At 37.7% G+C, this 13,410-nt stretch overlaps 1 protein-coding gene across 1 annotated transcript in view; it reads right to left on the reverse strand.

The window, feature by feature from the left end:
• The window catches only part of sart3 (spliceosome associated factor 3, U4/U6 recycling protein), a 25,077-nt gene that overhangs the window by 4,472 nt on the left and 7,195 nt on the right, over positions 1-13,410 (reverse strand). Inside the window, exons 5-18 of the mRNA XM_016553891.1 lie at positions 13,074-13,179; positions 12,203-12,327; positions 10,572-10,727; positions 7,896-8,034; positions 7,064-7,171; positions 6,860-6,937; positions 6,718-6,776; positions 6,492-6,601; positions 5,629-5,741; positions 5,468-5,544; positions 5,087-5,255; positions 4,464-4,927; positions 4,169-4,321; positions 610-797 (exon numbers count right to left, since the gene is read on the reverse strand). Coding sequence (XP_016409377.1) covers positions 610-797; positions 4,169-4,321; positions 4,464-4,927; positions 5,087-5,255; positions 5,468-5,544; positions 5,629-5,741; positions 6,492-6,601; positions 6,718-6,776; positions 6,860-6,937; positions 7,064-7,171; positions 7,896-8,034; positions 10,572-10,727; positions 12,203-12,327; positions 13,074-13,179 — 2,045 coding nt within the window. The remainder of the gene's footprint in view (positions 1-609; positions 798-4,168; positions 4,322-4,463; positions 4,928-5,086; positions 5,256-5,467; positions 5,545-5,628; positions 5,742-6,491; positions 6,602-6,717; positions 6,777-6,859; positions 6,938-7,063; positions 7,172-7,895; positions 8,035-10,571; positions 10,728-12,202; positions 12,328-13,073; positions 13,180-13,410) is intronic.

Genomic DNA, 13,410 nt, shown 5'->3' on the forward strand with positions numbered 1-13,410 from the left:
ATTTTGAAGGACAAGACAGTAGCCTATAGGATGCATTTTGAATGTCCGGTAGTCCTCAAATAACATTATAGTTCCGTCTCGTCTTGTTAACGAAGACGTGGCATAAATTTCGTCATAGTTTTTATCATCAGAAAATTTGTTTTAGCTCGTCAACATCTCGTCTTAGTCACAGAAAAAATGTTCGTTAACGAATATTTTTCGTCATCGTAATTAACACTGCTGTACTGTTCGGCATCCTTCTGTCTCGAGAGACAATGGAGTATCTGCGCCCGGGTCAGTCTGTTGTGTACTTCATTCACACAGCATGTATTTTTATCTAATTAAATTGCAGCCTTTGATAATTGCACTATTGCCATATTGCAATTCTGATTTTATATCGATTAATCATTCAGCCCTACATAATAGAGTTACAATTTATATAGTAAGGGGCAGCTGAAACCTCTTACATTCCCAAATCAAATTTTACAGCAAATTTCGACCATAATTGTCTTTCCTCTGGAGACACAGGTCTTCGTATCCAAGACCACAAATTTTCACAGCATAATTACTGACATCCACATAGCAGTAATTCAACACGTGACCAGCTAACCCCGCGTATCTAGTACTTACGCTCCCTGAGGTTGCCTTGGCATCGCTGCCCCCAGGAGTCGACTAGGCGCTCCTTTATCTTCCATCTTTCTGCCCGGGGGGTTGCTAATGGCAACAGAGAGTGTGAAGTTCTCCAACATGGTGCCGTCCAACTTCACCACAGCCTGTGAGGCCTGTGCTTCATTCTCATATTCTACATACGCCAAACCCTACAAAGCACACAAACACATTAATGTTAAGAGACAACGACATATTCCTTTGATTATTTGTTTAACTCTTGGACATGTAATGTATCTACAGGAATATGAATCAGTGTTTCCCATACATTGATTTATTTGTGGCAGCCCGCCACAATATCAAAACTGACCTCCACAAATAGATTTTCTAAAAGGCTATGACTTCGTTGAATAAACATGAGCACTTCATGTTTCAAAGTCAAAACGTGGCACGGGTGTTTTTATATGAATGTATCTTTGAAGTGAACTGACTGCCTTTAGAAAAGTTTCGATGTCATTTTCATTTCATCTTTCCTATAATGCCTGATAAAGCAGCGTTTTTGAGCGGAGTGCTGCTTCGATTACAGCTGTTACGGGGGAAACCGCTATTTCTGCCGCTCCAAAAGTGCCTCCTGCTGGCAGAGAATTAATTTGCATTTTTAATCAATCAGCCATCTACTGTTTTATATATAGCCTATATTTCCCCCAGGGGAAGTGCCACCACACATAGAGTGCAAGTCTGTGGGAAACACTGTGAATATTATATTCTGAGAAAATTAGCTTGGAGATGACTATACAGGGTTTCAGGTTTTATAAAGGTAAATTTAGACATTTACACAATATGTCAATATTGTCTAAATGTAATCTAGCGAGCAGACAATGACTTGTATTAGCAACACTTCAAAGTTTAAAGCTTCCAAATTAATCTCCATTACTACTTAATTCATTTAAAAAGGCTTGAATGGCTCTGCTCCCAAACACTGGAATATGGAAATAACTTTTACTGTTCCTTCTGATCACACTGCAAAAAAATGTGCTGTTCTTACTTATTAGTTTGCTTCCTTATAATCTTGTTTTCCAGTGCAAATATCTAAAATATTCTTGAATCAAAATACATTTAGAAATTAAATGACACAATAAGTTGTTTTATGAGAAATTTGTTAAAGTTAAGTTCATGATTAAAACAAGAACAAATATCTGCCATTGGGCTCAGAAAAAAAATACTAAATCAAATGGAAAAAAAAATATAGTTTTTATACCCCATTGACTAATATTTAATCTTGGACAAAATACTGAGGAAGACAACTTTTATTTATTTATTTTTTATTTTAATTTTTTGCAGTGCATACAACATTTAATGCAATGACTATGAATTTAAGACTTTCTGAACTTATTTAAGAGCTTTTAAGGCCTTCATTTTTGGAAGGGTGAATTAAAACTTTAAGACAGCAAAAATTACAGTACTTTCAAAAGTATGGAATCATTATGATTTTTAAATGTTTTTCAAGTCTCTTATGCTCACCAAGGCTGCATTTATTATCAACAAACAAAACAAAACAGTAATATTGTAAAAATATTATTACAATTTGAAATAACTATTTTCTATTTCAATGTATTTTTAAAATGTAATTTATTCCTGTGATGGCAACGCTGAATATTTAGCAGCCATTACTCCAGTCTTCAGTGTCACATGATCCTTCAAAAATCATGCTAATATGCTGATTTGCTGCTCAATTATTATTTGTGCTCACTTATTAATAATGGTTATTATAATTATTATCATCAGTTTTAAAAACAGTTTTTGCTGCTTAATATTTTATTGGAACATTTCAGGATTCTTTGATGAACAAAGTTTAAAACTAGTGATCGACCGATATTGATATTTTATAACCGATACCGATACCAATTATTTGTATGTTTCTGTGCCCGATAACCGATATGCAGAACCGATATTTATTTACTGTTATAAAGTAAATAAATAACTGAGTGAAGTAAGAACATACTTCACTTTGGTTTTTCCTCTTTTCAGTCATCTTTTTTTTTTTAAGTGTTGAAAATTAGCAGTCTTTCATGTTAAATTTAATCTTTATATTACAACAATAAAAAACATTTTATTTATAAAAAGCATCAACAGCAACAACACTAATATTAACAATAAGCAAAATAAATGTAGAATGTCTAATGTTTTCAAATGGAGAAAATAAATAAAGGACAGGAGTCATATCAACTTCATTTTAAACTACAGTTTTAGTAGGTTTATAAGCTGTTTAATAGCTACAGAGTAGAGGTCTGCAGGCCAGCGGTTTAGACATTAATGGCTGAGTTATTTTGAGGGGACAGCAAATTTACACTGTTATATAAGCTGTACACTCACTACTTTACATTGTAGAAAAGTGTCATTTCTTCAGTGTTGTCACATGAAAAGATATAATAAAATATTTACAAAAATGTGAGGGGTGTACTCACTTCTGTGAGATGCTGTCAATCGATAATTTTTTTTATCAAATTAATTACACGATGTGGCAATTAATTAATCGCACATCAAATCTGGATATGAAATTACCCACAAAAGATAATTTAATTTAAAGACATTATTTTGTTACATGAGAAAAGCATGAAATAGTCATTACAAAAAGTAGCTTTAGAAAGAAATTTGAACTCTCTCTTTTACTTGTTTTTTATTAATATGTTTTTTACCCCCAGATTTTTATTCATACGTAAATATGAAATAATTTTTAAATAAATGATACTCTAAATAAGAAACTAAAACCACCAGTAGGTGGCAGTAAATGTCTTAATGAATAAATCTGAGTCATTTATTCACTCATTCATTTCCTTCAAATTGCGAATTTATTCAGAAATTGTGTGTTGCTAGGAGATGCACAACAGTTTTACTGTGGCTTTAAGAGGTAACATTTGCATTGGCAAAACTGAGCTAAAGCAGACAATATTGTGTCTAAAATATAACATTAAGTTCTGGGCATATAACTGCATTATAAAGGTTGCATCGCGCAGTGAGTTGTTGACCTGCATCATGTTCGTCACAAATCAACTGTATAGGTGTGTTCGACTTGAAGCGGAGCTGCACAGATTGATCGGTGTATGACATCAAAATACCACGAGAGTTTTAGTGAGCAGATGGCTCTGTATGCTTTCGAATCGCTTTCGCAGTACTTTGATGCCACACACCGATCAACTGAACACACCTTATGAAATGTAAGATGACATAACGTGAGGTGAGGGCGGGGCTGGTTCGTTAATTGCGTTTTAACGCGTTATTTCTTTCCGTAACTAATTAATTAGATTAACATGTTAAACCGACAGCCCACATATATACACACATATATATATATACACATATATATATATATTATATATATAGATATGTGCTATATTTTGCAGGATACTGGATAACTGTATATTTATATTAATGACAGAGGCCTACACACCTTGTATATATATATATATATATATATATATATATATATACACATATATATATATATTAGTGCTGTCGATATGTGCTATATTTTGCAGGATACTGGATAACTGTATATTTATATTAATGACAGAGGCCTACACACCTTGGGTTTGCCAGAACGGTTGGTGACCAGCCGGATGGCTTTCACTGTGCCGTGCTGTTTACAGAGATCCTCCAGTGTCTCTTTAGTGCACGTGTACGGCAGGCCCGAGATAAAGATCTTGTGCTTCTCCATTGCTGTTTTGTACTTAAATACCTAAGACACATTATACAAATGATTAACATTTTAAAAATCATTACCAAAGTGCAAGAAATGTGCTAGAAATTGGGAAGAAATTGTGAACATCAGAGAACACTAAACACCAGGTCACAAATTGAGTAGTATACATTCTAGATACCTTGAAGTCAGGATTCTTATTCTTGTCCACACAAGGAGACACATACATGGGCCGCCCATCCACCTCCTGCCTGTCCAGTTTCAGTGCCTCAGGTACAGCCAGTCGGTCCTCAAACTGCACATAGCAATAGCCTCTAAACACACCTTTCATTGAAAACACGGGCCGCACCTGCTGTACAGTCCCACAACCCTGAAACAATGTTCGCAGCTTGCCATCTGGGTCATCCAGATTAAAAGCCAAGTTACTGACAAATACACTATTTTCATCTTTGCGTGGCTCCTTTGATGCGTCCTGGAGTTGTCGCAGTGCTTCAGATGATCTCTGCTGATTCTTACGGAAACCAGGTGGCTCAGTTTTACGTGGTGGAGCTCGTCGGCCGAAAAGCCCACTTTCTGTCTCCATGAGCTCCTCTGTGGCTGTGCTACCAAAGTCCTCCTCCCCTCTAAGCCTCTTGGACGGCAGCTCTGCACACATTTGATATCTCAGTACAGCTGAAATCTAAACCACACTGTTAGCTTTTACAAATTGACATTTTGTTTGAAAATGACTTCCAATTTGTCTGGAAACAGATTTTTTTTTTAACACAATAGAATTACACAACTTAAAAAGCTCTTCACCCATACCTGCATCCTCTCCCCATTCCTCCTCGTACTCATCTTCAGCTTTCCGTTTATCCCCCGTTCTGTTTGCTTTCTGGCTCTTTTTTTGGCCTTTTTTATCTGCCTTGGCTTTCCTCCGATGCTCGGCTTTCTCCTCCTCTTGTCTGGCTTGGAGAGCCTCTTTTTCAGCCACCTGCAGAAACAGCATTCACGCTGCTCAAAAACCGCAGCAAAAGGACATGTCTACATGGCGAGCTTGCTGACAATTACATTAAACATGATACATACAGTAGAACTGCTCACTTGTTGCTACATTATTTATGTTATTTTCATAAGGAAAAAGGACAAATAAAATCAAACGCATGCCAAGTATGGGAAAAAAAACAAAGGCTAGTTAGGACTTACTCTTGCTCTCTGCTCATTGACTCTGTTGATTTTAGTCTCTGTTTTTTGGACAGCAGCATCCCAGTCTTCCAGAGAGCCTGAGAGAGACAACACCCACATGAACATTAAAAAGCTGGCAACCCATATAAACAGCAATCTATAAATGCATCAATTTAACTCACCCTCCACTCTTTCAAAGTTGAGCAGGACATCACAGACATGCTCAGGATAGTCTGATGTACACTGTACAGCTCTGTGGAGAGCCTTCCTGCAGTGAGAAGCATCGCCATATGACCTGATCCACAAACACATTAAAAGAGTTACAACATATGCAGCCTTTACCTGGCGAGTTTTAAAGACAAAATGAAATCAAAATAACATCCACCCTAACTTAATACGCATCATTCTGAAAAAAACAAAATGCTTGTTTTCTTAATATTTCAGCAAAATGTAATAACTTGCTCGATCACTAAAATTGAATTGATTTTACTGCTGATATAACCAAGGTCAAACAACCAGGAAAAATTTATATTAACCAGTATTATTGCACACAACCCCCTTCTGATCCAGTCAAATCCTGATGGATAAACATTATCCCCACATTGCTTGCTGAAAAATTTGCTTCACTCAGAAATGTTACACTATTGAAGTCAAATGTGTTGTGAATGCCGTTTCATGTCATCTTTAAAACAGTCATATAACACAATATTCAAAGGCTCCCCCAATATAGACGAAGATATTTTTGGTATTTCTGATCTGATCCTGGTTGAGAACCACTAATTACAAAAAATAATGCTGTGTCTAAAAATCAGAGACCACTAGTGAAAATGCTTCCTTTTGGCCCCCATATGTACAACCCCCCCCTCAAATGAACATGAATTTCAGAATATTTAATCACAGCAGCATTCAAGCTGCATGAACTCCACAAGATTGCGTAAAACCTGCTGATCATGTTCTCCATCATCATAATTTGAGAATGATCCAAAAAGCATCAATGGAAGTGAAAACATCTCACTGGTTGCACAAACTGATGAAAACAACTGACCTTTCCAGGTTGTAATATTCCAGCCACATGTTGGCATGTTTTGCATTTCCTTTTGTCATGATGCTGTCCCACAGTTCACGGGCCTTCTGCATGTTCTTACAGTGTAAGGCCTGTTTAAAGCAATCAAACACAAGCAGCACTGAAACAACTAAAGACAGACTGTAATCAGCAGAACAACATTAGTTAATGGAGGATGGACAGATGCAACAGTATAGTGTTTCCTCACCTCTATCCTTGCCCAGATCTGCATTATTGTGCAGGACAGATCTCCACTTTCACTGAACCCTGAGAAGTGAGATAGTAGTTACATGTGCCTTTTTACTACAACTGTGCTCTCTCATACCTCATAAAAACAGAACGATACTCACTCTCTTCTACATCCTGTTTCAGGTAGTCAAGGGAGCGTGCAAAAGCTGCCCGCAACTCATCCAACTCCCTGCTCCATTCTGCAATAATCAACAAATCCATCAATAACAAATCATCAAATTCACTCATCTGATATCAGCTGCCAAAACTTTGAGAATGTAAGAGCAGATCAGTAATAAGACAGAAAAAAAGGCATGTGCTTTTGCCTTTGCTGAAATCAACACGTCTCCTCAGGTAGTCCAGATAAGATTGCCAGATTTCTACATAATCAGTTGCCTGGATGAACCCTGCGTTCAGGGCCTTTTCAAACACATCTGAGAACAAAGAAATTATAATGCTTCTTAATGTCAATTCTTGTGTGTTCAAATCATTTGTTCTATTCCTGAAAAATGTTTCTGGCATTCATAAACGGATTCAATATTGCTAACAGTGTTTTCATATTTTTTGACCATTGTAGTTACATGATTTCATGACTATTCATACTACATACTCACCGGCCACTTTATTAGGTACACTTGTTCAACCGCTTAAGGCAAATATCTAATCAGCCAATCACAAGGCAGCAACTCCATGTCCATCCCTTTATGACCACACTGTACCCATCTTATGATGGCTACTTCCAGTAGGATAACTCACAATGTCACAAAGCTCAAATCATCTCAAACTGGTTTCTTGAAAATGACAATAGGTTCACTATGCTCAAATGGCCTCCACAGTCACCAGATCTCAATCCAATAGAGCACTTTTGGATGTGGTGGAATGGGAGATTTGCATAATGTATGTGCAGCTGACAAATCTGCAGCAAATGTGTGATGCTGTCACGTCAACATGGACCAAAATCTCTGAGGAATGTTTCCAGCAACTTGAGCGTCTGCCACAAGAAATTAAGGCAGTTCAACTCGGTACTAGCAAGATATAGCAAATAAAGTGGTCAGTGAGTGTAGGACTTTCAAAGACTTCAAAAAGACTTCATGCCAATATTGTGATTAGCATAACTAGAATAAGATTTTTTTTTTATATTTCCTTTTTTTGGAGTACCTGTCATTGTCTGATGGTCAGCCTCATGCCTCTCTAGAGCCAAAAGATAGCTCTTCCACAGGCCCATGGTCCAGGGACAGTTCCTGACGGCTCTCTCATAAGCAGATAACACTAGGTCTTTAATTTTCAACTGACGATCCTGAGGAAGAACAGAAAAAAACAATTATGAGAAAAGTCTCAGAATCATTTGTGAATTTTTTTTAGCAGTCCAAGTAGATGAGTAACCAAGCCAACATCCACTAAGAGCAGCTCTTTGACTCAAACACAAACATTAAATTTAATCACCTAAACATTCTGACTGTGGAATACTACTATTTAGAACATTTCCAATTTGACATTAAAAAAAATAGTGAAATGTCCTGACATCCTGTCCAAAAGCTGGCTTGAACAGGTCAGAACATCAGAAATGTGACCCTGGACCACAAAACCAGTCATATGGTTCAATTTTTCGAAATTGAGATTTATTCATCATCTGAAAGCTGAATAAATAAGCTTTCCATTGATGTATGGTTTGTTAGGATAGGACAATATTTGGTTCGAGATACAACTATTTGAACATCTGGAATCTGAGGGTGCAAAAAAAATCAAAATATTGAGAAAATCGCCTTTAAAGTTGTCCAAATGAAGTTCTTAGCAATGCATATTTCTTCATGGAACATGATCTTTACTTAATATCCTAATGATTTTTGGCATAAAAGAAAAATCTATAATTTTGACCCATACAATGTATTTTTGGCTATTGCTACAAATATACCCCAGCGACTTAAGACTGGTTTTGTGGTCCAGGGTCACAAATATGGAACATGTTTCAGACAGATGCAGAGGAAATGAGAATAACTATACTATGTTGTTCTAGAAACATGGCTGCACCCTCAGGTTGAATGACAGCTGATTTTTCCAACTTTACAGCATGTAAATAAAATGTTTGAAGGATTAATTGGGGAAGGAAATCATTATCTTGATTAAACCAAACAGCTGATTGGAGAGAGATCGCCACAGTAGTGTCATCACTACATAGCAGACGGCCTACTTACAGCAAAATGTAAACAAATATACATCAGGATGAATCACAAGCAAATTCCCACCGGGTACAATCAAGCTGAGTAAAACTGATTATATAATTTAATGATAATAAATAGCAGCATTAATATCTTTTCACAGACCTTTTCACACCAACAATACTGATGTGGAATATACACATGCACATATACATACATATATATATATATATATATATAAAAGAGCAACTTTTTGATGAAAGCTGAATGCTCTTTCCCAGTTTGAACAGGTCCATAGGAATCAATTTCTATTCAGTCTTGCATAAACAGGCCTTGAGAAAGACAGAAGCTTAATATCATAGGTCATTTTACAGCATTGCTTGTTAAAATGCACAGAAATGGTCTCCAGTCTTTTTGCCTTCTGCACCAAAGCCACAGAACATGCTTCAGAAAGCGCAGGTGTGAGTGTGTGATGAGTAGTCCGTAATTATTATAATCCCAATCTAGCGCTGCTGTTCTGCTGTCAACCCATTTACAAGCACCTCTGTTGCTCAAAGATTACATGTAGCGTCGAGCTAAAGGAGACACTAAGCAGGGAATCACTCTGCCATTGTAAGAAAGATCTAATCTACAGCCAAGATAAATCTGACTGTGGGAAACTGCCTTACATCAATAACCATTCAGGAAAATGCAATATTGCCTCTACAAACGGGAGATGCATAAAATCTCAGCTTTGCACAACCTACGCCAACTCAACATCTGCTCACTGCTCTTCAAAATGACTTCATCAAAGACTGAATGATGATATCTGCTGAAGTATGAATCATGGTTGCATCGTTCTTTAAAGCATACCAAGTTTGTTAGTAGGGATGAGCATTTGGAGTGCTAAAGTATGACAGATAAAACTAGCCAAATACTCTAGCTGAATGGGTGATGGATGGATGTTAGTTAATAGAATAAAATGTTCATTCTTTTGTATGGAAACTGATCCAACACTCGGTCCTAAAGTGGTGCAGGTCATCAGTTACATAGGAGGCTTTAGATACAATACAGCACTTTGCAAAACCAAGTAATAACCCCCTATATCCATTAGGCAAAGCAGCTCCGTGACTCACAGTGTGAGGTGCATATAATTTAGTTAAGCATCTCAATTTAATCACCTAAGAGAGTACAAGCATGAAGGCTTGATTTAATTACTTCACACATCCATAGCTGCCAGGAATTCAACTGCCTGAATGGGCTCCACCAACACACTCCAGCCCGTAGCCCTTAATGCAGAAGTTCATTAAGTTCAGTCATTGAATCAGAAAGCCCAAATGGATTGCAGCTTTGGCTGCTAATATGGGGAGGTGTCATTCTCTCCACTTCTCGTTCTCATTTTTCTCTCCCTACACACCTCCCACCATCTCTCTTTCTGCCTCGTTAACTCGCCATTTTCCCTCCCTCTCCCTCCCTCCATCTGGTGAGGTGCTGGCTCTTCTAATATGCTCTCAGCTGCAACTACACTGCTGCGCATTTGTGGCTTGTGCATCTCATTACCATCCCATTAAAGCAATTAATATGTTTCTGAATAAACGGAGGGAGGTGTGGGATTGGCACATGTGTGGATCATTCAGTTTGTGAGCTGTGCACAGTGCTGTTTGGTGAAAGCAGACATGTGCTTACGCGAGTCGCTCACCAGATATGTGGTGTATTTGATCCACAGGTCCGGCACAAGGCAATTCTCCGCCAGCGCTCGCTCAAATATTATCTGGACACGAGCCGGATCTCCTTCCTTCATTTCAAAATCTATGTAGGCTTGATACTCTGCCAGCTTTGGAGTTTCAGAGACCAGCTAGAAATTAAAAAAGAACAGCGTTAGATAGCTCAAATGAGAAACATCTTTTGAACGTAATGGGGAGAAAAAAAAAGTAATACAGAAAAATTACATCTGTTCTAATGAAAAGAGTGCAAGAGCACTTAACTTATTATTTAATTAGTGACTGGTAGGGATGTAACGATTAACCGCGAGCCGGTTGAAAATCGATTCAAATATGTGACAATTCAAACCGGTTGAGATGCTAAACAAATCGCGATTCAATTAGGGGTAAGAGTTTATACGAATGTATGTCTGAGGGGAACTTACTGTCTTTAGAAAAGTTTATATGGTATTTTTTCTTTTCATCTTGCATCTAGTTCATATGTGCAGCGCTTCTTTGTTTACAGCGGAAACGCTTTAAGCGCCACCTGCTGGCAGAGAGTGAATCTGCTCGACTCAAATCGTGAATTGAATCGAATCGTGAGTTGAGTGAATCGTTACATCCCTAGTAACTGGGTAATTTAAGTGTGACATGGGCAACACAGCTGAACATTAACAACAGCCATTTCTTTCATCAATTCAAACAATTTGTGAGGTACAGTGTAATTCAATGCACTATTAAAAATCACTTCTTTCTGGGAACATGGCACAGGCTTCGCTTTCTATAGCAACCTAGTCAGGTTGCATTTGTTCTCTGACTTCAGTTCTTCCTGTGATTTGAGTGGTTTATTAGTTGAATATGAAAATCTGCAGCTTAAATAACAGAATCTAAGTGTCAATTGTACATATTCATTTTTGGGAACTGCTTCACTGCCACACAAACAGGGTCACTGATTAGTTTATGTATTTGTCAGGCTGAAGACTACAAGCTTGACTACAAGCTTTAAAGTCAACATTAGCTACCCATGCCCATTTTGTTTCTCTAATGTGCCGAATGTCCAAGAAAAACAAGATATTCTAAGAGGGGAAAAAAGGTAGAGCAGTTGATTTTGTCCATCGGGAATCAATTAAATAGTGAAAAGTGTGCGGGTTTTGCAGTCAACTGTGAAGGATTTCCGCAATCACCAAATGGTTAAGCAGCCCTAGTGATGTCAGCCAAAAAGGAAGTTGTTCCAGAGATGGTTTAAGTCTTTAATGTTTGTTGAAAGACCAAGATGAAGAAATAAGGAAACAAAAAAGACCAGGAATGTGTAATAAAGTAAATAATGTGATTAATTTAGATTTCATTGATATTTTTTACTTCTCCTGAATAGGTGCTGATGAGCATATGCTTGTGTACAAAGAGCTTTTATTGCCACAGATGTTTTATTTAATCAGATTCTCTAAATGACACTTGTGTAGACTGATTTTGGCTTCAAGCAGGCTACTGCTATAAAATATTTTAAAATCACAATCACCATTTTTACCATCACAGCTGCTGCCAGAGACATAATTTCACATTAAATTATTATAGAAACCTCAAATCAGAAAACCAAATGGTCTCTACAGCAGTGAGACAAGTGTGCAGTTACCAAAGCCTCCTCGAAAGGTTTGCATTTCTCCAACTGTTGCAGGGCACGTCTGTACTGGCGTGTGACCATCTCAGGTACACCATCGTCGGCCCAATCCGAGTATTCCGCATATGTTCCCTCCATATCTACAGAACACAATATCAACACAAAAAGATCAGAAAGCAAGCTTTCTGAAAGCAATCTTACAAAACATTTTCTGTGTTGCAGGGACACACAGTGTTTGTTCTGTTTCAAAGATGTCTTTCTGTTACTATTGCATTTCATGTCATCACTACAGGGTAACTTTCTGACAAAGAAAAAAGGCTTTATAAACATGAGCCGTGATGTACGAAGGCCTAATCTGTGAACTGGCTCTCTTAGCTAAGTGCAATGTGATCAGAGCGTTCTCCTCTGCATCTCCGGTGCCAAAAGCAGCTGGCAAGAGAGAAGCTGAAGAAAAAAAAAACCCCGCTCACAAAACCAGACCATCTGGCTATCTGCAGGCTGCTCCTGGCTCTCCTGTTTCCCAGCCTGTGTTACATTGTCTGGCAGTGCTGGTGTCTACCTGACAGGACCTATATTACTTGGCTTTCAGAAACGCACATGAAAGGAAACCACATGCAACGATCAATATTATTTGTAACTTAAGCCTTAATCAACCCCATCTGACCAGATTTCAGTTCAGTCTAGACATGTTGTTCTCAGTTTATTTTAATTCTGCCAAATTGCGCAATCTCATAGTCATTGTCTAAATTCTTTCGGCATCCGTTCTCCCGACCCTTTTTGTCGGTGGACACAAGTTTTTCCGATTATTTATTCCAACACTGGAAAAAGAAAAGAAAGAAAGTGGAGGACTGAAGGAGCGAAACGAGAGAAATAGAACAGCTCTCACCCATCAGAGGTACAGCTAGCTGCCGCCTGAAGAGCGTGTGTATGCGTTCGAGCTGGGCGTTCAACAACTCTTGCTGCTCCTGTGATGGAACGCTTCCAGAAGGAGGCTGGAAAATAGAGAGAAGGTGTTAAAACACCTATACAAGACAAACAAAACACTGCAATCATTTAAGAGATTTATTTAAAAGGGGTCATATGATGTTGCTAAAAAGAACATTATTTTGTGTATTTGGTGTAATGAAATGTGTTTATGCGGTTTAAGGTTAAAAAAACACATTATTTTCCACATACTGTACATTATTGTTTCTCCTCTATCTACCGCCTTTCTGAAACGCGTC

Source organism: Sinocyclocheilus rhinocerous, unplaced genomic scaffold, assembly GCF_001515625.1.
Source record: "Sinocyclocheilus rhinocerous isolate Xijiao unplaced genomic scaffold, SAMN03320098_v1.1 scaffold615, whole genome shotgun sequence".
NCBI lineage: Eukaryota > Metazoa > Chordata > Actinopteri > Cypriniformes > Cyprinidae > Sinocyclocheilus > Sinocyclocheilus rhinocerous.